At 46.2% G+C, this 25,960-nt stretch overlaps 1 protein-coding gene and 1 long non-coding RNA gene across 2 annotated transcripts in view; one reads left to right on the top strand and one right to left on the bottom strand.

Moving 5' to 3' along the window:
* Positions 1–21,049, bottom strand: part of Serinc5 (serine incorporator 5) — a 102,364-nt gene extending 81,315 nt beyond the window's left edge. Inside the window, 1 exon segment of the mRNA NM_133395.2 lies at positions 20,868–21,049. Coding sequence (NP_596886.2) covers positions 20,868–20,894 — 27 coding nt within the window. The 5' untranslated portion in view covers positions 20,895–21,049.
* Positions 21,050–21,166: 117 nt separating this feature from the next.
* LOC147995987 (uncharacterized) lies at positions 21,167–24,085 on the top strand. The gene is made up of 2 exons (XR_015673752.1): positions 21,167–21,932; positions 22,914–24,085. It is a non-coding gene; the product is annotated as an uncharacterized LOC147995987 (long non-coding RNA).
* Positions 24,086–25,960: the final 1,875 nt, after the last annotated feature.

Here is a 25,960-nt window from a genome sequence, read left to right as displayed (position 1 = left end):
GGACCCAGCTGTGTGAACTTGTAGAAACCTTCCTCTTTCTGACTCTGCCTCCCGAGGATTGAGATTATAGGACTGAACAACTGTACCTACCTTAGAATACACACACACACACACACACACACACACACACACACACACTTTTTTTTTAACATGAGGAGCTCTAGATTTTGTATGCAAGTTACTAATTTTCTTTCTCCCAAACACTTCGAAAAGAAAAAGAAAAGAGGCAGGAGATTGGAAGAACGGTAAGTGGGAGAGAAAGACTTTTTTTTTTCCACGTGGGAGCATGCTACAGCCACACAGGAAGGACTGAGGAAGAGCAGTGCGCACTTCAAGAAATCCACTCTCTGCCACGTCACCCCTGGGGTAAGAATGGTTTGAGACTGGATCGCTTGCTTGCAAGAAACTTCCAAGGGCAGCAGCTCTTCCCCACCCTCCACCCCATCACCATAAGGAAATAATTTACTGCCTCCTGCTTTTCAAAGCCTCCAGCCAGAAGCCGCTGCTGGGCAAAATGATTTGCATAAAGTCCCTCATTGGTCAGCCAGCGCTGCTGAAGTGGCCTAATTTCTCTTACTCAGCAATCTGCCACGTTCCCAAAGTACACCTCACAGTACACAAGTATTTTTAAAGACTGTTTTCTGTGAAATCTTGTGATCCACATGCAGTATAGAATTTTGAGGAACAATAACAAGATAAGGAATTTCTTAGGAGTTTAAAAGGCAGTGTAAGAGGACAAAAAGTCTAATCCACAATTATTACAGAAAAATACAGCACAGGGAAAAAAAGGCCAATTCAAGATTTAAACCACAAGACTAAGTTTAAGATTGGTAGCCATGAACTTTGCTGCGTTGCTTTGAAAAGAGCCCGATACCCAGGACTGGTTCTCAAGATGTACTGTGTACTTAATGCTGGACACTGGTGCAGTGCAAGCAGGAAGTGTCCTTACAGCAAGCCACTGCTGGGCACTGCTGTCCTTGAAAGAGACCCTGCTGGGAACCCATTTGCCCCTTAGTTCCTGGAGAAGGGCTACTGCCTTCCTGGCTCCAGAAGGCCTCCCAGACTCCCCTGTGAACAGTGCTAAGCACCCCTCACCTGGAGGTTCAGGCAGCCTCCCACCAGGACCTGGGCAGTACTGGGTTTCTGAGAGTAGCCTCTCAGCCCAGAACACACTCCTCGTTGGTGTGTGCCCACATTGTCTGTGGATGAGGTGGACACTGAAAGTACTCATACAGCAGGACAAATGGCCAAATGGGAAGCTGTTGTGATGTAAGAGTTGGAGACTATGAAGGAAAACTCCTGGAAAGAAGCTCTGTTTGCAGAGACTGTTTACAACTGCAGTGATGGATGGAGAGGCTGCAAGTTCACGGTCCAGAGGCCCAGTTACTTCATCCTGGGTAATTTTAGCTACCAGCAGCCATTGCTCGCCCACCTCGGTGTCCGACCTGAACTACATCCAGTGAATAACGATAAAAACCTTTTAAATAGATTAATTTAGCAGAGCCCCAATGTCCACACCTAAAAGCTAAAAATGTCATCAGATAACATCTGAGATCTAAAGAAAGCTCCCCCATCTCGCTGGAGCCCCCTTCCTGACTTATGACTTTCTGCTGTGAAACTATGAAGCTGCTCCCGGGCCGCAATGAGGTCCGTGTAGCATCTAAGTCACTCTCCTGTTACTGTGAGGAGACATTATGAGCAAGGTTCCCTTTAAAGAAGGTGTCTAACTGGGGGCTAGTCCACTGTGATGACGGTAGGTAACCTAGTGGCAGGCACACTAGCTAGCATGGCACTGAAGCTGTAGTTGAGCGCTCACAGGATGCTCATGCTGCAGGCAGGGAGGGAAGGACTGCATTGACATAGACATTGGAAATCTCAAAGCCCACCCCAGTGACACATCTCCTCCAATAAGGTCATACCGCCTCCACACCTCCTAATCCTTCCCAAACAGTTCCACTAACCTGAAACCAAGTGTTCAAACATATGAATCTGGAGGTGGGAGGGAGCTTCTCATTCAAACCACCCCATGGGGTAACCTACATCCCGGGGCCATGGTCACTCAGAATGACTACAGAATAAACTCTCTTATTCTCCTTAAAATGGAAGCTTGTGTTTTTACATTGACATCTACCATGCCACCCCTTATGACTCTATTACATGGTTAGGACCACGTCCTTTCTGCAGGACACAGCCAAGGTTTTCAGTCCTGGGCAGCTAGCAGGAAGAAGGATTGAACAGAGGTCACTGGCAATGAAGAAACACTGACTCCAGACTGAAACAGCCCCTCTGGAGCTGTTTGCTTAGGACAGTTAAAGAAAGCAGTACAAGACAGGTCAGAGGGCCAGAGCCTTCCAGCACCAACTTTCTGGGAGTAGCTCCAAAGGAGCCTGCTGGAGCAACCCCAGACCTCCCAGATGAACAGAAGTGTGACTTGAGAGCATCCCTAAGAAGCTGAATGTCTGGGGCTCCCTCCCTAGTCAGACCTCACATCTCCACAGAAGAAAGCCGCAAGTCCAGAGCCTCTAGGCTTTTCACCCCACACTTACTTTGAAAGTTCACCAAGTCCCAACAGGGTTTATGAGTTAGGGGTTATTAGAGCGCAACAGGAAGTTCAGTTTTCTCTCTGAGATGCCAGACACCAGCTGTACAATCATACTCAAGATGAACACAATTCAAATGGTGTTGAATCACACCAGAGCACACCACTAGCCTCCACCCAATGGCAGATGCCCCTCCTCCCCCAACTCCACAGCAGCCCACGGCTTTAACTTCCAACACCTACCTCTACGGGCACACTGTCTTTTTCAAAGTGAAGTGACAAATTTACCATAGTCCTAGGAGTTCTTAGCAACCTTCGATCTATAAAATGGTGATTTAACACTATGTTTATCGGGTTCCTTTTTAAAATGAGTATATTTTAAAACAGATGTGTAAAGATGTATTTTTCCTGCATGTGTATCTGTGTACCACTTGCATGCTTGGTGCACAGACCCACGGGAACTGAGGCTGCACGTGACTGTGAGCCACCATGTGGGTCCTCGGAACTGAAACCAGGTCCTGTGGGAAGCAGACAATGCTTCCAACTGCTGAGCAGTCATCGACCTCACGCTTTCTGTGCTAATGAGAAGGTGCCAAGTGTTGTGCCTGTATGGATTGTTCCCAGGAGGCTGTGGCTTTCCTTGCAGAGATCCTTGTATGAGTGCACAGTGCACTGTGCGCCTTGTCTGATGCACTGTCCCCAGGGCTCTAAGTCTGGAGTAAGAGATACTACTTATGACCTTTTATAATACTGTCCGACAGTGAAATAGATGTTCATTTTATTAAGTCAATAGTACTAAATATATGCTAAAGGTTGTGTGTGTGTGTGTGTGTTTGTGTGTGTGTGTGTGTGTGGTATGTGTGTGCATGTGGCTGGAGGCTGAAAGCTGATGTCTTATCTGCCATGATCACCTCTCACTTTATTCACTGAGGCAGGCGGGGTCTCTCAATTACACCCAAAGCCCTAACTGGCTAATCCAGTACGCCAGCTTCCCTGTGCATCTCTGTCTCTGCCTTCTAAGCTGGGCTACGGATAGCTACCATGCCCACCCAGCTCTTTACAAAGTTCTGGGAATCAGAACTTTAGTACTCACATGGTGTGCAAGTGTTTCCTCCCCTTGGGTTTACTTTTTAAGAATTCTTACTATGTAAAAATACTTAATCTTAGGAGATGAAATTGTAACAGGATGGAGTACAGTCTGATTTATTGTAATCTTGAATGAAAAACAACAAAGTACAGGCAGGGTTTGCTCTTAAGCCCTGAACCATGTCTCCAGTCACCTGAGCACTGTTTCAAAATTAATTTCCATGTAACATTACTTTATCGTTTTAAGAGTCAGGCAGGTAGGCTAACATGCAGCTCGGTAGAAGAGAGCTTGCTTCAGGATGGTATAAAGCCGTGTGCCTTGGTAGTTATCCCGGCATGGAAAATATCCCCCAGAGGCTGTTTTTACTAAAAGTCACGGACCCCTCACTTAAGCCTGTAGATAGATGCCCAATGGGTGACTGAAAGCAGGGTAAGAGCTTACTATGCCTCCCACATTTTATACCTGCCTCGCTTTGCACCCTAAAGTCTGCGCAGTATCTGGGGGTAGATGTGTGGATCACTTGGAATATTCCTCTACAGATGAAAGGAACTTCTCCCCCTTCAAGACGAAACCAATCGATACATGACTAACTAAGGTGTCTTCAGGATCTGCAGGGACGTCACAGACAAGAGATTGCTAACTGCCTACTTTACAATGCCTTGTTCCAGACCAGCAGAATATGCCCTCATGCATCACCTTGGATTCCAGGAGCACAGGTCTAAACAGACAAGTCTCCAGAGATGGGAACTGAATTTACCTGTAGACGGCAACCAGCACTCAGCCAGTCGGCACTAAACTCCTACTGCTGTACTGAAGCAGACTACAACCAGAGCAAGAGGGCTTGACTGTGCCAGCTCCTCCCAGGCTCTCGTGCTTCTCCCCCACAGGACCCTAGAGCTCTGTATTAGTTTCTCAAAGGCAGGAAGGTAGGGCTGGATCCCAGCATCCTTCCCAGGGTGGCTCTCTCAGTAGACTGCTTTCCTCCAGCATTCATTTCTTTTGCTGCTTTTGTTTCTGGGTGAGTGGCTGAACTTGGTCTACCAGTGAGAGGGCTCACAATCAATCACATACGAGCCATCAAACAAGGTTTGAGCCTGAGAGTGGGAAAATTCAGCTCTTGCTTCTGGCTGCCTGGGAAGGAATTGCCTGGTTCTTCTTAAGCATCTTACTCAAGCTGCTTGCAGGAATAAAACCAAGACCTAAAGAAAACAACTTTTAAATTCATATTTAGGACCAATTTACGAGACCGGGCTTCAATCACTAGACCCTGGCCCCTGACCGACAACCTAAAGCTCACTGTACCAATCACTCGCATGCGCCATCTTGGAATCCACACAGTGGAAGAAAAGCAAAACTAGCAGGTCATTCTCCAACTTATACACATGAACACGTGCACATGCACACATGTATATATAAACATGAAGAATTCATAGCTCTAAGCTCCAAGAATATGAATTTTTAGAGTAAATGTTGCTGGGGCCTCCTTAGAAACAGGGACTCCACCTTATTTTGTATACAGCCTCCATGGCTACGTTCTAAGAAACAGCTGAATTACCAGAAATGGCTTCTGGCCCCAGGTGTCTCAAATGAGCCTAGACCAAAATATCAATATGCTGTCCTTTGTGTCACTGGTTAACTCTCAGCTGGGGGCTCCTCCAACATGCCCATGCCCCTCAAGGAAACCACCCAGGATAAAGAAAGCCATGTGAAATATCACGTGTGAGGTACCCAGTGTATGTGTGAACTTGATTGGACACCCCTCACCCCTCCTAGTCTGCGATTTTCTGTCTTTTTTTTTTTTCTTTTTTTTCGGAGCTGGGGACCGAACCCAGGGCCTTGTGCTTGCTAGGCAAACGCTCTACCACTGAGCTAAATCCCCAACCCCATGATTTTCTGTCTTAAAAGGTAGTTCTGGGCTGGGGATTTAGCTCAGTGGTAGAGCGCTTGCCTAGCAAGCGCAAGGCCCTGGGTTCGGTCCCCAGCTCCGGAAAAAAAAAGAAAAAAGAAAAAAAAAAAAGGTAGTTCTGTCCATCCCATCCTTCCCCCCACCCCCACCCCCCCCTTACCCCCACCCCCACCCCACTGACATGCTTTGGATCCCAAGACCAGTGGTCTCCCTAATATATATGCTTTTTGAATAAAGATACTTTTGCTGGCTCAGACTTGATTTTCATAGTAGATTATTTCCAAATTCTCAAATAATACAATGTATTGATCTATATCCTCACACAGAGGTAAAGACTAACAGTGTAGGTCAAAAGCAAAATCTGACTATGTGATGTCTGTAAGGGCCACACAATAATAAAGAGAATGAGACGCATGTCAACGGAATGGTGTGGCCATAAATACCAAACGAAAGCCTCAAGACAGAGGATTACCAGAGACAAAAGGGTCAGTTCAGCCAGGTGGTGGCTCACACCTTTAATCCTACCACAGAGACAGAAGCAAGTGGATCTCTGTGTTGGAGGCCAGCCTGGTCTGCAGAATGAGCTCCAAGACAGCCAAGACTAAATAAAGAAACCCTATCTTGAGAAAACCGAAAAACACAAACAAAACAACAACAACAAAGAGATCAATTTATTAAAGGGATATAGTTCTGAATGTGCACACGTCTAATGAAGCTTCAAAAAAATTAAGAAAAAAAAGAATGAGAGAAAGACTCATATTTGGACATTTTAACACCATTTTCCCAATAATTAATAGAACTAGACAAAAAAGGAAAATGAAAAACAAAACAAAATTCTAGAAAGATGGAAATTTGAGCAACATTATCCACAAAGGAGAACACTGAATGACTATATAACGTATGTTTTCAAGAGAACATACAACATTCACCAACCTATGTCACATTCCCAGTCATGAGATTACAAATTTAAGGGAAATACTGAAGGACTTATTGGTAAGGCTACGTGGTATCTGCCTAAAATGCATTAAAGTTCTGGATTAGATCCAATGGTAACACACACACACACACACACACACACACACACACACACGCACGCACACACACACACACGCACGCGCGCGCGCATACCCGCACACACTCACGCACACACGCATACATGCATGTGCACAGACATATGCACAGACATACACGCGCTCGCGCGCACACACACACACACACACATAAAAAGAATACACAGATACAGAATATATTCTATAAGCATCGTGCAATTAATTAAAAATCAGTAGCAAAAATGCCCCTGGAAAATTTCCAAATAACCAGAAATTAAAAATACATTCTCTAAATAACCAGGAGTTCAAAGAAGAAATTATGAAAGAATTTAGAAAAATACTTCGTGCTGAATGATAATGAAAATACAGTTTTATCAAACGGAGTGCACTGATACAGTCTGAAATGCTTATTTGAGAAAATAATAGCCTCAGCCCCCACCTTACAAAGTCAGTCAAGAGGCAAATTAGGCTGAAGGTGAGAACAAGAACTAGCAAGTTAGGAAAGGAGCGTGCAGCAGGCGTGGCAGTGCACCTGCAATGCTGCCTCTCGGGAGGCTAACACGAAAGAACTGAGTCTCAGATAGGGCAGCACGGCCTTATCTCAAAATTGAAGAAAAAAACGGGAAATGAAAGCTGACAACGAAAAGCAGAAAAGCCTCATCTTCCACAAGAGTAATAAAGCCAGGGCCAGGCAGGTGACCCAGAGACCCTAATACCGGGAGACAGAGGCGGATACCTCACTTAAACATTCAGGGCCAGCGCAACAAACAAAGGGGCCTGCCACAGAAGGGCCAGCCTCAGTTTTGGAAGAACTGATTCCTGCAAACTGTCCTCTGACCCCACACACGCGCCTTCATAGAGGTGCCCCACACACATGCATAAATAAATGTTAAAAATAATTCAACTCCTTAATTTTGAAGGCTTTGATAACTTTGGGTTATCGTATCAATAAATCTACTAATTTTATGTTTCTAGACCAACCCGAGGTATATAGAGCAAAAAGAGAGAGAGAAAAAAAAAAAAGCCTGTCTCAAATAAACAAGGACAAGGACTATAATGGTTAATGGTAGAAGACTTGTCTTGCATATGCAGGGCCCTGGGTTTCATCTCTGGCCCTGGGTTTCATCTCCAGCACTGGGATGGGGATGGTGGTGGTGGGGATGGGGATGGTGGTGGTGGGGATGGGGATGGGGATGGGAATGGGGGTAGGGATGGGGGTGGGGATGGGGGTGATGGTGGTGGTGATGGTGGCAGTAAATACAACCAATAAATGCCCTAGCTGGATTAATAAAGCCGAGAAGGGACATAAATGAGCAGTATGAAGAATGATAACAGAGACATCACTATACATATGTATCAAGCAACCTAACATTTAGAACCACAAACTAATAGCAAAGATTCTTTCTGTTAATGAAAAAGGTGGGTGGAGCACTTGTCTTTGTGTGCAGGCACAGAGGCCGTCAGATCTCCCTGGAGGGCCCATAAGGCAGCTGACGCAGTGCTGGGAGCCGAGCTCAGGACCTTTGGAGAGTAAGTGCTCTTTGCTGCAGACCCACCGCCCCAGACCCTAGTGCAGGGCAACTATTCAGAAAGAAGACAGGAGAAAGATCAGCAGCCTTTGCTCTTAGTCAGGGTGATACTCTGCATTTCCCACCTCCCTGTCTTCACCACTCAGTACCTGCTTCCTGTGGTGCCTCGCCCGCACAAGCCACTGTGTGCTAGCATCCCATCCCGACATGCTCCTGGCTTGTGTCCTCTACATTGCAGACCCCACTTGTGCCTCCATGGTCAATTCTGTTTCCTGGTGAGGAAGAGTCTGTCAGATTATGCTGCATGCCCCAAACTCTGCACTAGAACCTTGACAGTGACTATGTAGATGGCAACAAATGTCCAAAAGAAGTAGACGTTTATGTTATGGGAATGGGGAAGCAACATTCATGAGGAGGTTCCAGGATACCCAGGAGTCAGTTCTCTCCTCCAACCAAACAGGCACCAGGAAATGATCTCAGGTCACCTGGCTTGGGTGCCAGCATCTTTACCAGGTGAGCCTGCCTGCCTGCCTGCCTGCCTGCCTCCCTCCCTCCCTGCCTGCCTGCCTGCTTGCCTGCCTGCCTTTAATTTTTTAGATAAAATACTCTTGAGCAAGGTTGAGACAAAGCAAACAGTGTGGCCCTACTTATGGGAAACACGTTCTGAGTATGTAGACACTGCCCACAACTGCAGGGCCACATGGAGTCCCTCCTGCCCACTCACGTAGACCAATTTACTCTTCATGTTCCTATCAGTAGATCCCCTACTCCGACACCCTACACCCCCCTCCTCTTCTTCCCCAGAGAGCGGGGCCCCAAAGCTGAGGTGTATCACCCTCCAGGAGCTGCGGTAGCAGGGACGTCACCCTAAGGCCAGGCACTGATGCACAAGGTGTGGCTGAGTGGATAAGCGGAGAAGCCTTCCATGTACATTGTCCAGGATATCCAGGGAAGCTCACCAGCAGACAAACTGCTTTAAGAATTCTGTCAGCCTAAAACTATAACCGCAGGCCAGTGGAGGAGCCAAAAGTACCCCAGGGTCCTTACACAGTACTAGCAAAGCCATGGATACAGAACCCAAGTCAGCAAGCTTCATTACTATGGTTACAGAGCATGAAGTTAGGAATAAAAGACCAAATTCCTCCTGGGTTCCTGTGACCAAGATCACAGCTAACTGGGAGAGCCAGCCCTCCATTAAAGAACTGAGTCCAAGAACAAAAGCTGGGGGGAAATTCCACAAAGACTCTACAAGCTTTGTTTCAAAATGCAATTAGTCAGTATATAAACATGCTGTGTAAACAGAAGTTCTACTTCTAAGCCTCATCTTCTCACCAACACAGCTCGAGGTTGTAAGAGCCCGTCCCACTTTTCTTTTGACCAGACATGGTTTCGTGAAGAGCAAAGAATGCTATCTAATCACTTCTTCGCCCTGGAACACGACTTTCAACCCACAGTGCTTCAAAACTTCTCTGTGGTGCAAGCCCAATCCTAGTAAGTTTTTCCACAGCAGCAGCTTTCCGAACACTTCAGCAACTTCAATCTCAAGGCAAACTACAGAAGAAAGGCCAAGAGCAAAAGCCTCCTCCCTTAAATGCAGACAGATGGTTTATATAAGCAGACTAAACCACTGAGTGAATTTCCTACGCATACGCTGACTACTACACTGACTTGCAGGTTCCACTGTAAAAATCTTTTAAAATTATCATTCTTAAGAAGATAAAATAATCATTAATATACAAACTAAACCTGTAGGAAAGGTTTTATAATGCTCTTTTACTAGGGCTGCAGAGGGTCACTTTTGACCAGTTAGAAAGCCTAGTATTTGAGGACAATCACAGTGGCCTAGTTTGGTAATTTTACCAATACTGCTCTCAATACTCGATCATAACACTAAACTTTGCCGACAAACAGCAGTCTGAAATGAAAGCTCACCAGCAAAGCTGTCTGCCTTGGGGTGACATGAGGGGACAGGAGCTCTGGTCATTAGGTGAGTAGGACATCACTGCTCAGCTCTGGGATAGATAAGATCAAGAGGTTCTGGAGTAAGGGCATTAGGCGGGTTTTAACAGGTTTCAATACCAAAAGCAGCTTGATCCAGGAAGGAAAAGCAATTGCATATAACGGCTATTTCTACAAGCCTACCAGCTAGTGTAAGAACCCTTCTTAGTATAGGGGTGACCACCTATGATTCCAGGATTTGAGAAGCTGAAGCAAGAAGATTGAAGTGAGTTCAAGGCCAGCTAGTCTACAAATACACAGTTCTAGGCCAGCCTCAACTACAGTTAAGATCCTGTCTAGGGGGGTTGGGGATTTAGCTCAGTGGTAGAGCGCTTGCCTAGCAAGCGCAAGGCCCTGGGTTCGGTCCCCAGCTCTGAAAAAAAGAAAAAAGAAAAATAAAAAGATCCTGTCTAGGAGGGAAAAGGAAAAGAAAAGAAAAGAAAAAAAGAATTTCTATCATTCCAGCACTAAAGAACAGAGCCAAGAGGATTGCTACAAGTTCATAGCCAGTCTGACTTAACAGCAAGTAACAGGCTATCTTAGCTACTGTTCTATTGCTGTGAAGACATCATAACCACAGCAACTCTTATGAAAGAAAGCATTTGACTAGGGGCTTGCTGAGAGTTTCAGAGGCTCGGTCCATTGACATTGTGGCTAAGAGGGTGGTGGCATGTGTGGTACTGAACCAATAGTTGAGCGCTACATCCTGGTCCATAGGCTGAGACAACACTGGGCTCGGATGGGCTTCTGAAACCTCAAACCCAAGCCCCAGTGACATACTTCCTCCAAAAAAGCCACATGTACTCCAATGTCAAACCTCCTAATCCTTCTAATCCTTTCAAAGAATGGCACTCCCTATTGACTAAGCATTCAAATATATGAGCCTATGGGGACCATTCCTATTCACACTAATAACATGGGTCACCCAGGGCTACATGGCAAGTGTGTGTGTGTGTGTGTGTGTGTGTGTGTGTGTGTGTGTGTGTGTGAGAATCACCGCCTTGCCTTCACTGAGGATTTCAAGGATGATTACATGAAAACATTTGGGCAAGTCCTGAGTGGAGTTGATGAGACTCATATTCTACTCGCTGATACTTATCGGTGGGAAATCTACTGGCAGTATTTACATGGAAAACACCGTCAGGGAGCAAGCCCTGGGGTAGGGGCGTGACTCTGTCTCTTTAGCTCAGAGATTAGTCAGAACCCATTTTCCATTTCCTCTCTACCAGTGGCTCCCCAGCCTCCGAGCACTCTCTGCACTCTGCTCTGCCAACAAAGACCCAGCCTACAGCCATGTCAGCTAGCCCAGGTCAGCTATCACGAAACTCAGGGTAAAGGGGGTGAGGGCGCCTCCTTCATGCCAAGTATGCAGCTCACCTAGCAACCTTCTTCACCGCCTTGCTGTGAAAGGGGAGAAAGGAGCAGGGACTTATTCTTCAGCACTGGAATGTGGCTAAACCCTGATAAGAAGCTGCCAGTATCAGCTCACTGTGGGCTATACTGGCCCACAGCTCCATCAACAGCACAGTCGAGACAGTATGCAGGCATCCACTGTATTCTACCTACATTGTATGTGCTAAGAAAAGGTAAATGACTGGAAAACTAAAAGTGCCCCATACTAGTGATGATGACAGAACTCAAATTTAATGTAGCCAAAACAACACCAGACACAATAAGACAGGAAAAAGTCAAAGAACAGAGTTGGCTCCTTGGAACACTGGTGTGTGTGTGTGTGTGTGTGTGTGTGTATAAATAAAATTATATATATCAATACAGAAAAAGCTCAAAGCTAAAGACTGAAAATGATTGAAATGACCCAGTTTTGCAAAGTAAAATCACATATATTAAACAAAAAATGACTGGATGTATTAAATATCAAATGTGGTTCTCTCTGGGTAACAATAAAGGATTTTTCTTTTCCTCACTGTTTGATAACACTGCCACATAATTCCGAGTCTTGAAAAGAATAAATCTGGGCCTGGATTCCTTCCAAGCAAGGGTGGGAACACAATGCCACGCAACAAAGCCCAGGAGGACAAGGGCTCTGTGACCCTCGTCAAGGCATTCACCTAGGTCACAGTGCACGCTCGGTACACAGGAGCCACACACTGTACTAGCCAGGGCACACTTCTAGTGCACTAGATGACAAATGCCAGGAGGTGAAGACAGAGCTAAGCCCAAAGTCTGTAAGAACTCTTCAAGAAGTCGGCACTGGTTGGGGATTTAGCTCAGTGGTAGAGCGCTTGCCTAGGAAGTGCAAGGCCCTGGGTTCGGTCCCCAGCTCCGAAAAAAAAAAAAAAAAAAAAAAAAAAAAAAGAAGTCGGCACTGAAAAATTATTTATCTGGCTGTCTACGTCTTCAAAGTAGATATTCGAGTTTGTAGAGGAGAATGAAGAGTTTTCTCCAGGGTGTCATCAATATTTTATGATGTGTAAGGTACGCTTTTTATTTGTATGTGTGACTCTCTGTACATGTGCATGCATATCTGTGTGTGCGCGCTCTCATGTGTGAGCGTGCATGTGTGCATGTTTTCACAGAGGCCAGAGGAGGGCACTGAAGCTGCAGTTACAGGCAGTTTTGAGCTAGCGGTCAGGTGTGGGCCACCCAGTGTGGGTGCTGGAAAACAAACTTAGGTCTTCCACAAGAACAGCCACTACTCCCAAGAGTCATCTCCCAGAGCTGTGATTTACATTTTAAGTACATCTTCATGGACCATCTACAATCCCAAGGTGGTCCATCACTTGCCCCAAAGACCAGTTAATACCTATAACGATCCTCCTGCCTGGGTTCCAGTTACCCCTAACTCAGAAGATGCCAGAGAACCGACCCATCAGCACACCAGAAGAAAGAATAAGACTGAATTAAGACCTCAAGATCCTGGGCACTTAAGACTCTAGCCAATCTCCAGTACTAGGAAAGTGGATCTGACTTCAACATGGCTTTCAGGAGCATCAGGCCACATACAACTAAGCCTCCTGTGTGGAAAAGCTGGGCTGACAAAAGAAGCCACTGTCTACTGTCACTAATATTCCTTTTTTTTTTTTTAAGAGCATTTATTAAGAGTTCAAGCTCCCTCCTGTTCCTTGGAAATACAAACACAAGAGACCTCATTTTTTTCAGTTTCTGCATCTGTAGGTTCAATCAACTAATTTCCAAAACATCTGGAGCCAGGTGTGGTGGCACATGTCTTCACCCCAATCACTGAGGAGGCTGAAGCAAGAGGACCACGAGGATAAGGCCAGCTTGGTCTACGGTGAGATCCTGCCTCAAAAACCTTAACAGCGATAGAGCACAGCACTTGAGTGCTTGCCTCACACATGCAAAGCCCTGGTTCACTCTTCAAAACTCCAACAGCTGCCTGGCAGTCGAGGTGCATACCTTTGGTCAGGGCACTCAGGAGGCAGAGGCAGGAGGAACTCTGTTAGACCAGTCTGGTCTACAGAGAGTTCCAGGGCAGCCAGAGCAACATAAAGACCCCATCTCCAAAGACAAACAAACAAACAAAGCAAAATAAAGTTCTTTCTCTACTCAGCATGTGCTTGACTTTTCCTTTTTTTTTTTCTTTTTTTTTTTTTCCGGAGCTGGGGACCGAACCCAGGGCCTTGAGCTTCCTAGGCAAGCGCTCTACCACTGAGCTAAATCCCCAACCCTCCTTTTTTTTTTTTTTAATTATTTTATTTTATTTTATGTGCATTCATGTTTCACCTGCATTTGTGTCTGTGTAATGCTGTTGAATCCCCTGGAACTGGAGTTAGAAATTTGTCAGCTGCCAAGTGGGTGCTGGGAACTGATCCTGAGTCCTCTGGCAGAGCTAACCCTGTGCTCTGCTTGGCTGAGCCATCTTTCCGAGCTGGCACTGGCTTTTCTTGCCATTAGTCCCCTAAAGCTTACACTGTAATGATAAAACACCACCAACATAGTCTCAAGTGTGAGTAAACCAAAGGTAGTTAAATACCCATGGAAGGATGTGCAAAGATCACTCGTAAAGTCTGCTGCGTCAGGGATGTGCAAAGATCACACGTAAAGTCTGCTGTGCCAGGGCAACAGTGATGAGCTGAAGGCATGGAGTTAACAGACAATTTATCAGAGCTGAGCATGGTGGTGAACATCTTTAATCGCAGCACTCAGAAGACAGAGGCAGACAGATCTCTGAGTTCAAGGCCAACCTGGTCTAGAAAGTTGAGTCGCGTGGCAGCAAGGGCTAAGCAGAGAAATCCTGTCTCAAAAAAATTTTTAAAAAGGGAAAAAAATGTATCAGAGCAAAGAAAGTGACACTGACACTCAACCACACACATGTGTACACACATGCAACAGTCAATCAATCAATCCTTAAAAATATGGCCAGAGGATGGGTCAGTGGGTAACTATGCTGCCACACAAGCCAGGCAACGTGGCTTGAGTTGTTGGGAGGTGAAAAGAGAAAGCAGCATACTCCGAGAACAATTAAAAACGTATCTTAAAATATTTTACAAGGAAAGACATAGATGTAGCAAGCAAATTCTCAGAGAGAGAGAACCATGCCCTGAGAGGGAATGGGTATTTTGCTATGTGAGGGAAGTTACGAGTTCTTACTTCATGCACTGTCCATGTGGAAGCTTACTGGGCACTTTACCGTCTTGTTAGGGAATAAATACTCGAGTGCCATCTGTGTTGCTTGAGACTGGCCACTCAGGTTAGGCTCTAAACGTTCGTATCAGACATCACAAGTCACTAGGGTCAGAGGAGTCACGGTGTTGAAGAGTGCGGAGTTCGGCTTCTTATCTCTACAAATAGAACTTTTTTATGAGGCACTTGAATGTCTGTAAATTTTAGTATAGAGAAGAACCAACCTTCCGTGGACACTACAATGCTGAGACAGTGGTGCAGAGGTGGCCTTCTCATAGACCGCCCAGTCCTTTATGATACCATCAGCATAACTTGGATCCTGCTCTGTGGGAGGACAGACTCTGACCAGAGCCAGCTAGCAGGCAGAGTTGACATAGACACATTACTACACCCAACCTTTTGTAACTCTTCCTTCCCTCAACTGGACTTGGGCCACTACTCACCACACCACCCCCTTTCTACTCCCCTCTGTCAGAGGCTGACTGGTCAAGTGGCCACACCTGTAGTTCCAGCACGTGGGAGGCTGAGGCGGGAGTCCAACCTGGGCTGGCCAGAGCTACATACGGACCTAGCACAGTGCCATCAAAACAAGCAAGCGGCTCCCTCTGCACAGGATGAAAGAAGCTTAGTTCTTTACCTAACACCTGGCAAACAGAATATTATTCTCTAACAAATGTCCCATTTTCTTGTTTTTCAACCTTTGACAGTGGATGGTAATCCCTGGTAGCATTAACGGCTTTGCTAATTAACATAATAGACATTAGAGGTGGGTGGGCTTTTGTTTCTCAGTGATCAAGAGATATGACCTAGTCAGACATGGTGACTCTCCTTTAATACCAGTACTTAGGTAGCAAAGTTTTGAGGCTCAGGTCAGTCAGAATTAAATGATGAGATGGGTCTACAAACAAACAAACAAACAAACCTGTAAACTAGGCGCTGTGCCACACCCCTGCAATCCCATCACTGGAGAGAGGCAGAAAGATCTAGAAGATCAGGGTAACCCTCAGGTTGAAAGCCAGTGTGGGTTACATTAGATCTAGTCTCAAGAAAAAAGAAAGAAAGGGGGGAGGGAGAGAAAGAGGGAGAGGTGGATGGAGGATGTGTAGACCAGTCTGTTAACATCCGGGCCCTTCTGCCCTTATGAGACCCAGCTGCAGAGACAGGGCTGAGCCTTTACTCTGTCAGTGGCCATCACAGACTGAATCTGTCCACGAAGCCCTGCTAGTGTGGCTGCCTCAGCCCATTCAGAATTAGTGAAATTCTCCCTACTCGAAGGTGCTCACACTGCCCCAGAGAACTTTTCGTGCACTATGCACACTGCAGCATCAAAACAGGCAAAGAGCTTCAGGAAAAGCTGCAGGACCAGCAGAATGTTTGTGAATTTGGCAGAACTTGAGTCTCTAACTTGGTGTCTGTAACTTGGACCAAATAAGAAGGAAGAAACAAAAGTCGCTCCCCTTTCCCTACTAGTAGGCAACAATGTCTACCAGGAAGCCCCAATCTCTGAATACTCAGACGGCCATTCAGAGCAGTCGCATATTTACGCCACATACTAATAAGAAAACCAGGACAGCTGTCAAGCAGAGAAGTCAGCCAACTGCAGCCTGGAGGACCAGTGTGGAAGGTCTGGACATATTCAGCCTATTGGGCCATTGTTTTGTACTTTCAGTTGCCTCACCTGTGGTAAACAGGGCTGTTGTCCAGAATGATGATATATTTATAAAACAAGACAACATAGTGGGCACTGAAATAGATTTCTGTCATTATCACCACCAGCAGGGTCACCACCAGCCTCACGATTATCAAGAATGCTTATACTTGCCTGCAGGAAACCCTGACAACTCTTACTCTCAAACTGTCTTGGAAGAACTGTCTGTACATATATATTTTAAGTATGCATCTCATGTCACCTCTAACAGTGTGTCACAGCTCTCTGACACCCTCATTTTCAACCAGTCTCTAAGTCAGAGGAGCAAGGAAGCTCTCTACTTACCCTGTATCTCTAGAGTCTCACCCAGGAGGTGCTGCATGGCTTCTCCCCAGCCACCCCTCCGCCATTAGCATCCATTAACCAGCATCCAAGCAAATCTGAGTATCAAGAATTGATAGAGCAACCATAAAAGAGAGGACTGGCAGAGTAATGTCACAGGTAATCCTCATACAAATCTAAGTATCATCCCACCCATTGTGCAGATAAGGAAAACTGAAGACACAAAGGTGACTTTATCTCGAAGAACAAAACAAACAAGCCCAAGTCCTTTTCTCTTCTCCACACCCATTTCTAATCCATCTCCGCCTCTATAAAGTCCTTAACACCCCACTGTACCCACTCCTGCAGCTAAAGCCTCACTGAAGGTAGCATGCTCCCTCTTCCCTGGACTACATAAAGATGGCTGCCAGAACGCAAGCTCCCTCAGGAAGGGATCTGTGTTCACAGCAGAGCCTCAAACACAGCACATACAAAGAAGCGTGGCTCACAGAGAAGCAATACTCACCTCTGGGGCTACAGAAATGTCCACTCTATTGAGAGCTTTGCCTGCTCTTGCAGAGGACCCAGGTTCGAGTCCTAGCACCCACATGGCAGTTCACAACCCTCTGTAACCTCCAGGGGATTCAAGACCAACACAAGAACAGGGCCCAGCACCTGTGCTTGTAAGGAAGTAGGGGCTCCAGAGGGTTCCCCCAGAGCCATCCCCAGGGGAACCAACACCTTCTTCTGACTTCTGAGGGCATCAGACAGGCACATGGTACACGACATGCATACACATAAATGAAAATATGTATACATATATACATGTATGTATGTATGTATGTATGTATGTATGTATGTATAAATAGAAAGTGACTATAGCCAGGCATGATAACACAAAGAAGTAGAGGGAAAAGAAGAATCAGGTGTGTAAGGCTCGTCTCTGCTTCAGAGTTTGAAGCCAGCCAAGTTAAACGAGGAGAAAAGAAAACCCACCTTGTAAGCAGGTGTATCAGGTAGTGCAGACATTTAATCTTTTCACTTGGGAGAATGAAGCTGAAGAATTACAAGTTTTGGGCCAGCCTTGCCTACATAGCAAGACCTGGTTTTTAAGAAATAAACAAAAAGACGTATTTACTAAATGAACACATATGGATACTTGGACTGTTTCCTTCGGTCACCTCCCTTCTCCCTGCCAGTCCAGCCTTCACAGTACCCAAAGCAATCTTCCCAGTCCTACCCAGCCCACAGCTCATCCTCGCTCACTATGCTCCTCTCGCTACCATCAGAGTAAAACCCAAACTCCAGAGAGGATCTGTCAGATCAGCACTAGGACCCTTGTACAGTTCCTCCTGTTGTGGTGACCCCCCCCCAGCCATGAAATTATTTTTATTGCTACTTCATAAGTATAATTTCACTACTGTAATGAATTGTAAGGTAAATATGTTTTCGAGTGGTCCTAGGCAACCACTGTGAAAGGGTTGTTTAATCCCTATCCCCATCCCCATCCCCAATCCCACCCTCCCCATCCCCATCCCCATCCCCATCCCCTCCCCATTCCCCAACCCCACCCCTACTCCCACCCCCACCCCCGCCCCCTCCCCTGACCAGATTCGGCCCACAGGATGACCACCACTGTTAGATACATGGCAGGAACAGGCCGCACCTGTGCTTGTAAGGCTAACATCTCTTCAAGCTGAATTTTTGATTGTTTCATTCAAGGCCTTCCAGAAGACTGATAAGTAGCCATATGAAACAGCAAAAAAATCTAGATTATTAGAGGTGTTCTATTTGCTCACTGTAATCTCAACTCCAACCTGGAGACCTTCTCATTAGCCATCCTGGAACCTATTATATAGAAAGAAGCTATCTCAAACTGAGCTCACTCAGGAACGCACCCATCTACACAAGCGGTGGCAAGTCTTTCCAAAATGATCTGCGTAAAACTCCTGAATAAATGCCCTGGTCCCCGTGGGGGCGCAGGAGTTGTGCCCAGTGCTCTTTGCTTGCCACAGTTACCATACTCTCTGGCTCCCGCAATGCCCAATGACTCTCGCACTCCCCAAGGGTATGACTCACTGTGTGGGATTACAGGCCGACAGACTCCATTCATATCTGGCCCAGCGAGTTCTCTCACCTAGGCTTAGTCCAGCCCCCATACTCTCTCCATTATATCTCCTTTCTAGAGACATTTTCTCACACAAGCTTCTCATCCAACCCTCCAAAGGCTGTTTTACTACCCAGTCTGTTACAAGACTACTGGATTTATTGTTGCAAGACTACTGGATTTATTGTTGCTGTTTACATGTTTATGGAATGTCCTTACACTTACGTACACACAGGTCACTGCCAGCAGATGTTTGGCTTCCTACAATATATCCTCCTCAGAGCATTTAGCAGGTGCTTGTACACAACATGTATACAAGTGACAGACTTAGCTTCTGGTGACTGTGAGGCTCGAGGGGTTCATTTTGCACTAGGGGCTGAATCCAGCCAAATGCATGCTGGGCAAGCACTCTAACTTTAGCTAAACCTCACACCCTCACATAAACTCCTGTCAGAGGCTCAACAGTCCCTCCCAACTATATAAAATCCTGGTGTGTGTGGCTGCTCACCACAGTGAGACCCTTCCGCAGCAATGAGAAAGCAGAAGTTATAATCCTGTGGGGAATGGACAGGACCTGGTACTTTCCAAAGTCCTAAGAGGGGGATTTTGGAAACAAGTCATAAATCCTAGCAAAATATCACTCATACCAACATTTTTTCAGAAACTCATTTAAGTACTAACAATAAGTCCCAGAACCTGATCTCAAGCACCTGTCAGGAAAGAGCTTCAAGAGAGAAGCGCAGAAAGCCCCAAACATATGTAATTACTGTACAATGAGAAGTGTTGCACTAAATTGAGAGCATCACCAAAAAACAAGAAAAATGGATTTGTAGGTGTCGCTCAAAAAGCACTTGCAGAAACTAGACCCTATGTTCCATTCCAGCACCAGAGAGAGAGAGAGAGAGAGAGAGAGAGAGAGAGAGAGAATTTGCAATTTTCTGAAAACAATCTTTTCTGGCCCCTCTTGGTCTAAATAGCCTGGATGAGACACATTCCTTCTCTCCTTCCTTTCCTGACATTGAGGGGAGGGGCATCATTTTACTTCAAATCAAAAAGCCTCAATTTCCTCGTCTCTGGAAATGCCGGATTGACTGACTGCATGCTATTCACAGTTTTAGACCTCAGGAACCAAGAGACTCCACAGGGCCACCTCAGAGGACAGAACAGACTATTGGCCACTAAAACCGATTGGTCCAGAGACACAGCTTAACCCCTACAGCACGTACAGTTGCTCCCTATTGTCCTAACGTTCAAAGTAAACAAGACCAGTCCGGAACTTGAATGCTCAGCCACCGCGACCAGATTCGAGGTTTTGTTTTTGTTTTTTTATAACCCCTTAAAACCTAACAAAAAGACAACACGGGAGAAAAGCATCCAGATGGCTTTACCCAGTTCTCTGTTGTTTTTCTAACCCTGCAGGAAGAAGGGAAATTAGCATTAAAGGGCTAAAACCTAATAATTCTCTCCAGTTAGGAGCCGCCTATGGTTTGGATATCATGAATTTAACTGGCAAGATTACAAAACAGGTTCCAGCAAGATGAGTTGCAAAGAAGGGAGCTAAGACTCATGCCCAGTCAGGGTTGGGTAGGGTCTGTTCGGTAAACCCAGGAAGCAGGGCTGAGCCTTCCCTGTGCCCAGACTTGTGTCCGGGAATTTGCAAATCAGATATCCAGACGTTCTCGTGAATACAGAGCCCCACGTTCTAAACTTGGAGATGCCAAACGCGGTCGCCCTGCCCGGACTGACGAGTTGTACTCCGAGTATAAAAACAGAGATCTTGTCCAACCCCACGTTTTTCCTGGGTTTATCCCACAGGCAGTGCAGTGGCAGGAGAGCTGCGGAGCTCAGAGCCCCTACTGGAGGCTTCGACAGGAGGTTACAAGTCCTGAGAACCGATGGATCCTCAGCTCCAGACCCGCTCGCCCCGCCAGCCCGGAATCCCGGAGGCCGGACTCCGAGGTCGTCGGGGTTGCCTCTTGGGCTTCCCCGTGCCCCTTCCCGCCTACAGTGTTTCCTGAACCCGAGCGCGGCTCGGGTCCGCGGTTCTGATAACCCGCGCAGCAGCCCACCTCGCTCACCTGGCCAGCACAGCACCGGGCAGACATCGCCGCGGCCGACGACCTCCGGACCCTGCCCGCTGGGCCCGCCACTCGCGTCCTCTCGGCTGGGTCCGCAGCGCGCGTCAGAAGAAGCTGGTCTAGCTTCCCAGCCCGGAGTCCAGTAGCGCAGCTGAGAGCTGTGTACCGTGGCCTGAAAACAACCGCCGCCAAGCCCCGCCCCACAGCACAGGCCCCGCCCCGAGACCGCCCCGACTGTAGGTTCCGCCCACATCCTAAGCTCCGCCTCTGGACAGGGCCCGCCCCTTTCCGGGCAGCGCAGTGGGCTTCTTCCTCTCTGGCGCTTCCGCCAGGGTGCACCGAGGCAACGCCATTTTTACAAGACCCCTGGATTTATCGACCTGCCGGGTTTCACGGCGCCCCTCCGCTTGCCTTCACTAATAAAAACTGGAGTCCTAGAGAAAGACTCCCTCCCGACTCTCCTGCGTTGGTCCCACCACGAAGGCGCCACTGATACCAGACTGCGATCGCCTTACTCCTCTGAGGCATCTGCCAGATCCAAGTTCGGGAAAGCCCTCTTGCTCCCAACCCCCTCATATGCCAGGTCTACCCAGGTGCCTGTCGGTTCCACCTGCTGTTCCCGGGGAGCTCTGGGTCTCTGGTCAGAGCGCTGACCGAGAGTTGATCTCAGATCCAGGGACTCGGTTGGGGTCCTTGTTTCCTCTCACCTGACCCACGCTGAAAGGAAGATTCTAAAGATTGCTTGTTGGATGCCAAGGGAGACCAAGTTTTGCTCTCTACCTGAATCTCTTCTCACAGTTACTTCAAATGTAAAACCATTTCTGTTAGCATGAATTTTACTCCAATTCCTTTTTTTTTACTGAAAGACTATTTCAGATAAACATTGCTGTACCCATGTGAGGAAAGTAACAGCGGAAGGCAAAGCAGCTTAAATAGCTTGCCCTAAAGTCTCAGGAAGTGAAAAGGCAAAGCAAACAATCCTAATCTCTTCCTCAGGGAAACGACCCAGGGCTTCATCTTCGCTGGACAGAGCCTTTGCCTGTAGTGTCTTGGAAACTTTAGGAGGTAGAAACTAAAGAAAACGGTTTTTGATATACCTGCTTTAGTTATTACCAGCGCTGAACCTTCCAGCGTCTTAAATCCAGGAGTTTAGACTAACACACACTACGGAGCAGGCCCCTACTTGGGGGCAAGAAAAGTTATGAAGACAGTGGCTGTAACTAAAAATAAAAGGGTGTGTGAGGAGCAACTTGCTGGGTAGCAGCCTGTTACTCGGAGCCAGGGCCTCGGTGGGGCTTCACAGTGAGCTTCATTGTTTGCCGCTGGGCGGTCACTAGACTTAGAACTTCAGCTCCTGGGGAAACCGGTCTGACACCCAAGAGTTTCTGTCTTTGTGGAAACCGCCCGAGAGATGGGGGAGGGGTGCAAACTGTACAAACCTTTGAGCTGGAACTTACCCATTCCTTTAGGAGAATCCTCACCCAGGGTCACTCACTGGGTTAGGATCAGAGATCTGACGGAAACTGTTTTGGTTGGCTTTTGTTTGCTTGTTTTCCAAACCTATGCTAGTGCTTGAGGATTCTGGGAATGTATGTCAGTATGGGGAGGCGGGGGGGGGGAGACTCTTAATGACCTGGAGATAGATAGGGCTTGGAACTCCATGTTAGACAACTTCCTGGCATGCTTGAGTTCCTTCCCCAACGGGCCAAAAATAATAAATAGCTTGTGGACATGTCAAATGTACACTAAGGTACCCCAAAAACGTTAACAAAAGCCTGAGCTTCTGGAGTCAGGAAGTTGCAAAATCTAACTTCACTAAGAACAGGCTGGATACCATGGCCTCTTTGAGGGAGCCCTGGATTTGATGCCCAGCCTGGTTAACATGGGATATATTTGTGTGACTTTGGGAAATAATAGTGCAGTTACTATACACATTTACTGTGAAATCTTTGAAGCTCTGACTTAACCATCACTTGTATTCGTGAGTGTGTTTAAATGAACTGAAAAAAAAAATAGTAATTTGTGATTTTTGTCTTCTGGCCTCAGCCCCTTCAAGAGCCATGTGAGCTATGGTGCAAACACCATGTCATGCACAGCAGCCGGCTTTACTGTTTGTGGACTGGGATGTAGCTCAGTGGTAGGATGTTTGCCTGGTGTGAACTGAAGTTTCCTGAAGAAGCTATGTGGTGCCTCTTTCTCAGCACAGTCTGGATGAACCTTCATGATTTCAGAAAGATGGGATGTTGCAGATGGAAAAAAGTTATCTTGAGCTGTCTTTGGTCCTCTTACCATTTACTGCCCACCTCCAGTATCTATTAGGTCAAGCCTTTGGAAGGTACTGCTTGTCAGAGAGCGCTAGCTAGCTTCCAACCATAAGGATGAGTGTTATGAACGCATCTGAAACCTGTAGCTACTACTCATATAATCCTTCTCATATAATACCCACCCCCCCAAGTGCTTGGTAAATACATTGTTACAAGTTTCTTTTGTTCCCAGAATCTAAAAGTTCATGTACCCTCATCTACAGCAGAATGTCATTCAAGTCAACCTGAAACTGTTCCCAGGCCGTGGTTATTCATATTTAACCCTGAAAGATCCCCGTTTGATATTAGTGCAGCCATTTCTTAAGAATGAGAATCTTTTAAGCTGGCCCTTGCTTAGCCCCTAGACGTTAGCCAATAGACCAGAAAGTACAGAAAGCACATTCCCACCCACTCTCTAGGAAGCTGCTGGACCATAAGAACAGAGGGTATAGAACATATTTACTGCAGGGCAATTACAAGACAGGAAACATCTCTGGGAAGCTAACTGAACACTATAGAAGTGAGATGTCCTTGGTACTGAATGCAGCTGTGCTGACATAGCTATAGCCTTGTCCTAGGAACTCCAGAAGAGAAACACCTGCCAAGACAGATATCCTTGGTCCTTGTCCTGGGAACCCCAGGATAAGAAAACATATATCAAGTCAGACGTCCTTGGTACTGAAATAGCTGCACTGATGTGGTTACAGCCTTATCCCAAGAATTCCAGGACGAGAAACGTCTGCCTAGTTATCCTTGACACCGAAATAGCTGAGCTAATGAAACTGTGTAATCTTAAATGACTATTTAAGCTGTACATTTCTATTGTTCGAAGCTCTTCACATCCCTCCTGCGTGAGGACCGTGTCGAGCCCCAATGCATTGGTATCCCAAAGTAAACCTCTTGTTTTTACATCAAGACTGAGTCCCGTGTGTTTGTGGAGTGGTGAGTGTCCTCAGGACTGGAGCGAGAGTCTCCTCTGTCTGAGGGTCTTTCAGAATAAGCTAGCTCTTGTTCCCTTGAGAGTAAGAGCTGTTTCACATCAATAATAACATGCACTAAGTCCCAAGTTCCATTCCCAGAAACATAAAAAGAAACTTCGGCAACAGAGAAGAATCATGTAATGGTTTGGAGTGCAAGTTTAATAGAACGTAAGAGCCTATAGAGTCTGAGAGATACAGCACTTGCCTAGCATAACAGGAAGCCCTAAGTCCAGCAACACCAAAGGCAGCCTTGTGGCTGCCGAAGTTATTAAGGCCTTCGTGAAGCTCAAGAAGACGAACCCCCAGCCTCTGCTGCCTATCCAGGGGTCTTGCTTCTGTCATCGTTGCCAAGCCCAGGAAGAATGCATGCTGCTATGTGGCCAGGACTAGCTCAGAAGTTCAAGGCCAATTCTCTAGCCAAAGTGGGCAGTAACTTTGGTTCCACATCCAGCCTAACTCTGCCTTGAGCTCAAACTCCCCACGGTACCCAGCTCCTACAGTCTCCTTAATACGAACCTCCACGCTGAAGGACTGGGCTGACCCGTGGACCGCCTTTGGCTTGTTGTTTGCTACTTATACAAAGAAACTACACAGGATTGTAAGCGGGGAGAAAAAAAAGAAAGAAAATCTGTGCGAATTCTTCCTCAATCTTTGATCAAAGATCACAGATAACTGTGGCCAGAAGCGGTTTCCTCTCCTCCCCACTCTGAGGACTTGTCTTGTCAGAAGCACCCTTTATATTTATGGTTCACTAATAAGAACAGAGGTACTGCTAGGAGACCAACAGGAACAGTGGCACCCTTTTTTTTTCTTTAACTAGTCTGCATACTTTTTTTGAAGCAAAACATGGTATTCCTAACTTGAAGGTCGTCGTACAGTCAGGGCCCTTTGATGCGGCTCTCTCAGGAACAAGCAATAACATCTATTTTAGTCAGATTGTAGTTCTTGGCAGACCAAGTAAAATAGCCTCCCCACAAAAATTTTCTTAAATTAGCTAAACTACCTTTAGTTTCTACAATATAATTATATATAAATGTACGTATAAAACTATAAATAAGTAGCTTGTAATTTGCTTTTTTTCCTCTCTTGAACTTGAAGCCCTTTTTTTTGATAGAGGTAAATATTTAAAACTACCACATACTGAAATGAAAGCAGTGATTGTGTGTGTGTGTGTGTGTGTGTGTGTGTGTGTGTGTGTGTGTTATTAAACAAAATATAGACCTTTTTTTTCTGAGACAAGACCTCACTAGGTAGACCCGGCTGGCCTCAAACTCACAGAAGTCCACAGTGATCTCAGTACTAGGATTAAAGGTGTGTGCCACCAAGCCAGGCACCCTCTTCAGAAACTTTTTTATACAAAATTTAGGAATTTTCATTACAAATTTAGTTTCTAATTCAAGAATTGATTAAAACCAGATAAAAACATAGCCCACTAACAACTTCGAGGAAGGAAGCTAATGAAGCACTCTATTCTGTCTGGTTTTGCTGCTGTCAATGTAGGGGATTGAACTCTGAACCTGGCTCACATTACATGAGGCATCTACCACTGAGCTATACACCCCATCCCCTCTGCTGAAATTTAAATACTACAAACAAATTCTTCCTGTGATCTTCCTGTAAAAAGTCTTTTAGGACCTGTATTGGTTGATTGTTTAGTTTCCTTTTGGTTTGGGTTTTTTGTTTTGTTTTGTTTTTTTGTCAACTGGCCACAAACCTAGATGTATCTGGGATAAGGGAATCTTAATTGAGAAAAATGTCTCACCAGCTTGGGCTGTTGGCAAATCTGTGGGGAAATTTTCTTCTTTGGTGA

The sequence above is a fragment of the Rattus norvegicus genome, chromosome 2 (assembly GCF_021556685.1).
Source record: "Rattus norvegicus strain SHRSP/BbbUtx chromosome 2, alternate assembly SHRSP_T2T, whole genome shotgun sequence".
Classification (NCBI taxonomy): domain Eukaryota; kingdom Metazoa; phylum Chordata; class Mammalia; order Rodentia; family Muridae; genus Rattus; species Rattus norvegicus.
Note: the sequence above shows the minus strand (reverse complement) of the source record. Positions and strands in the feature narration are given on the sequence as shown.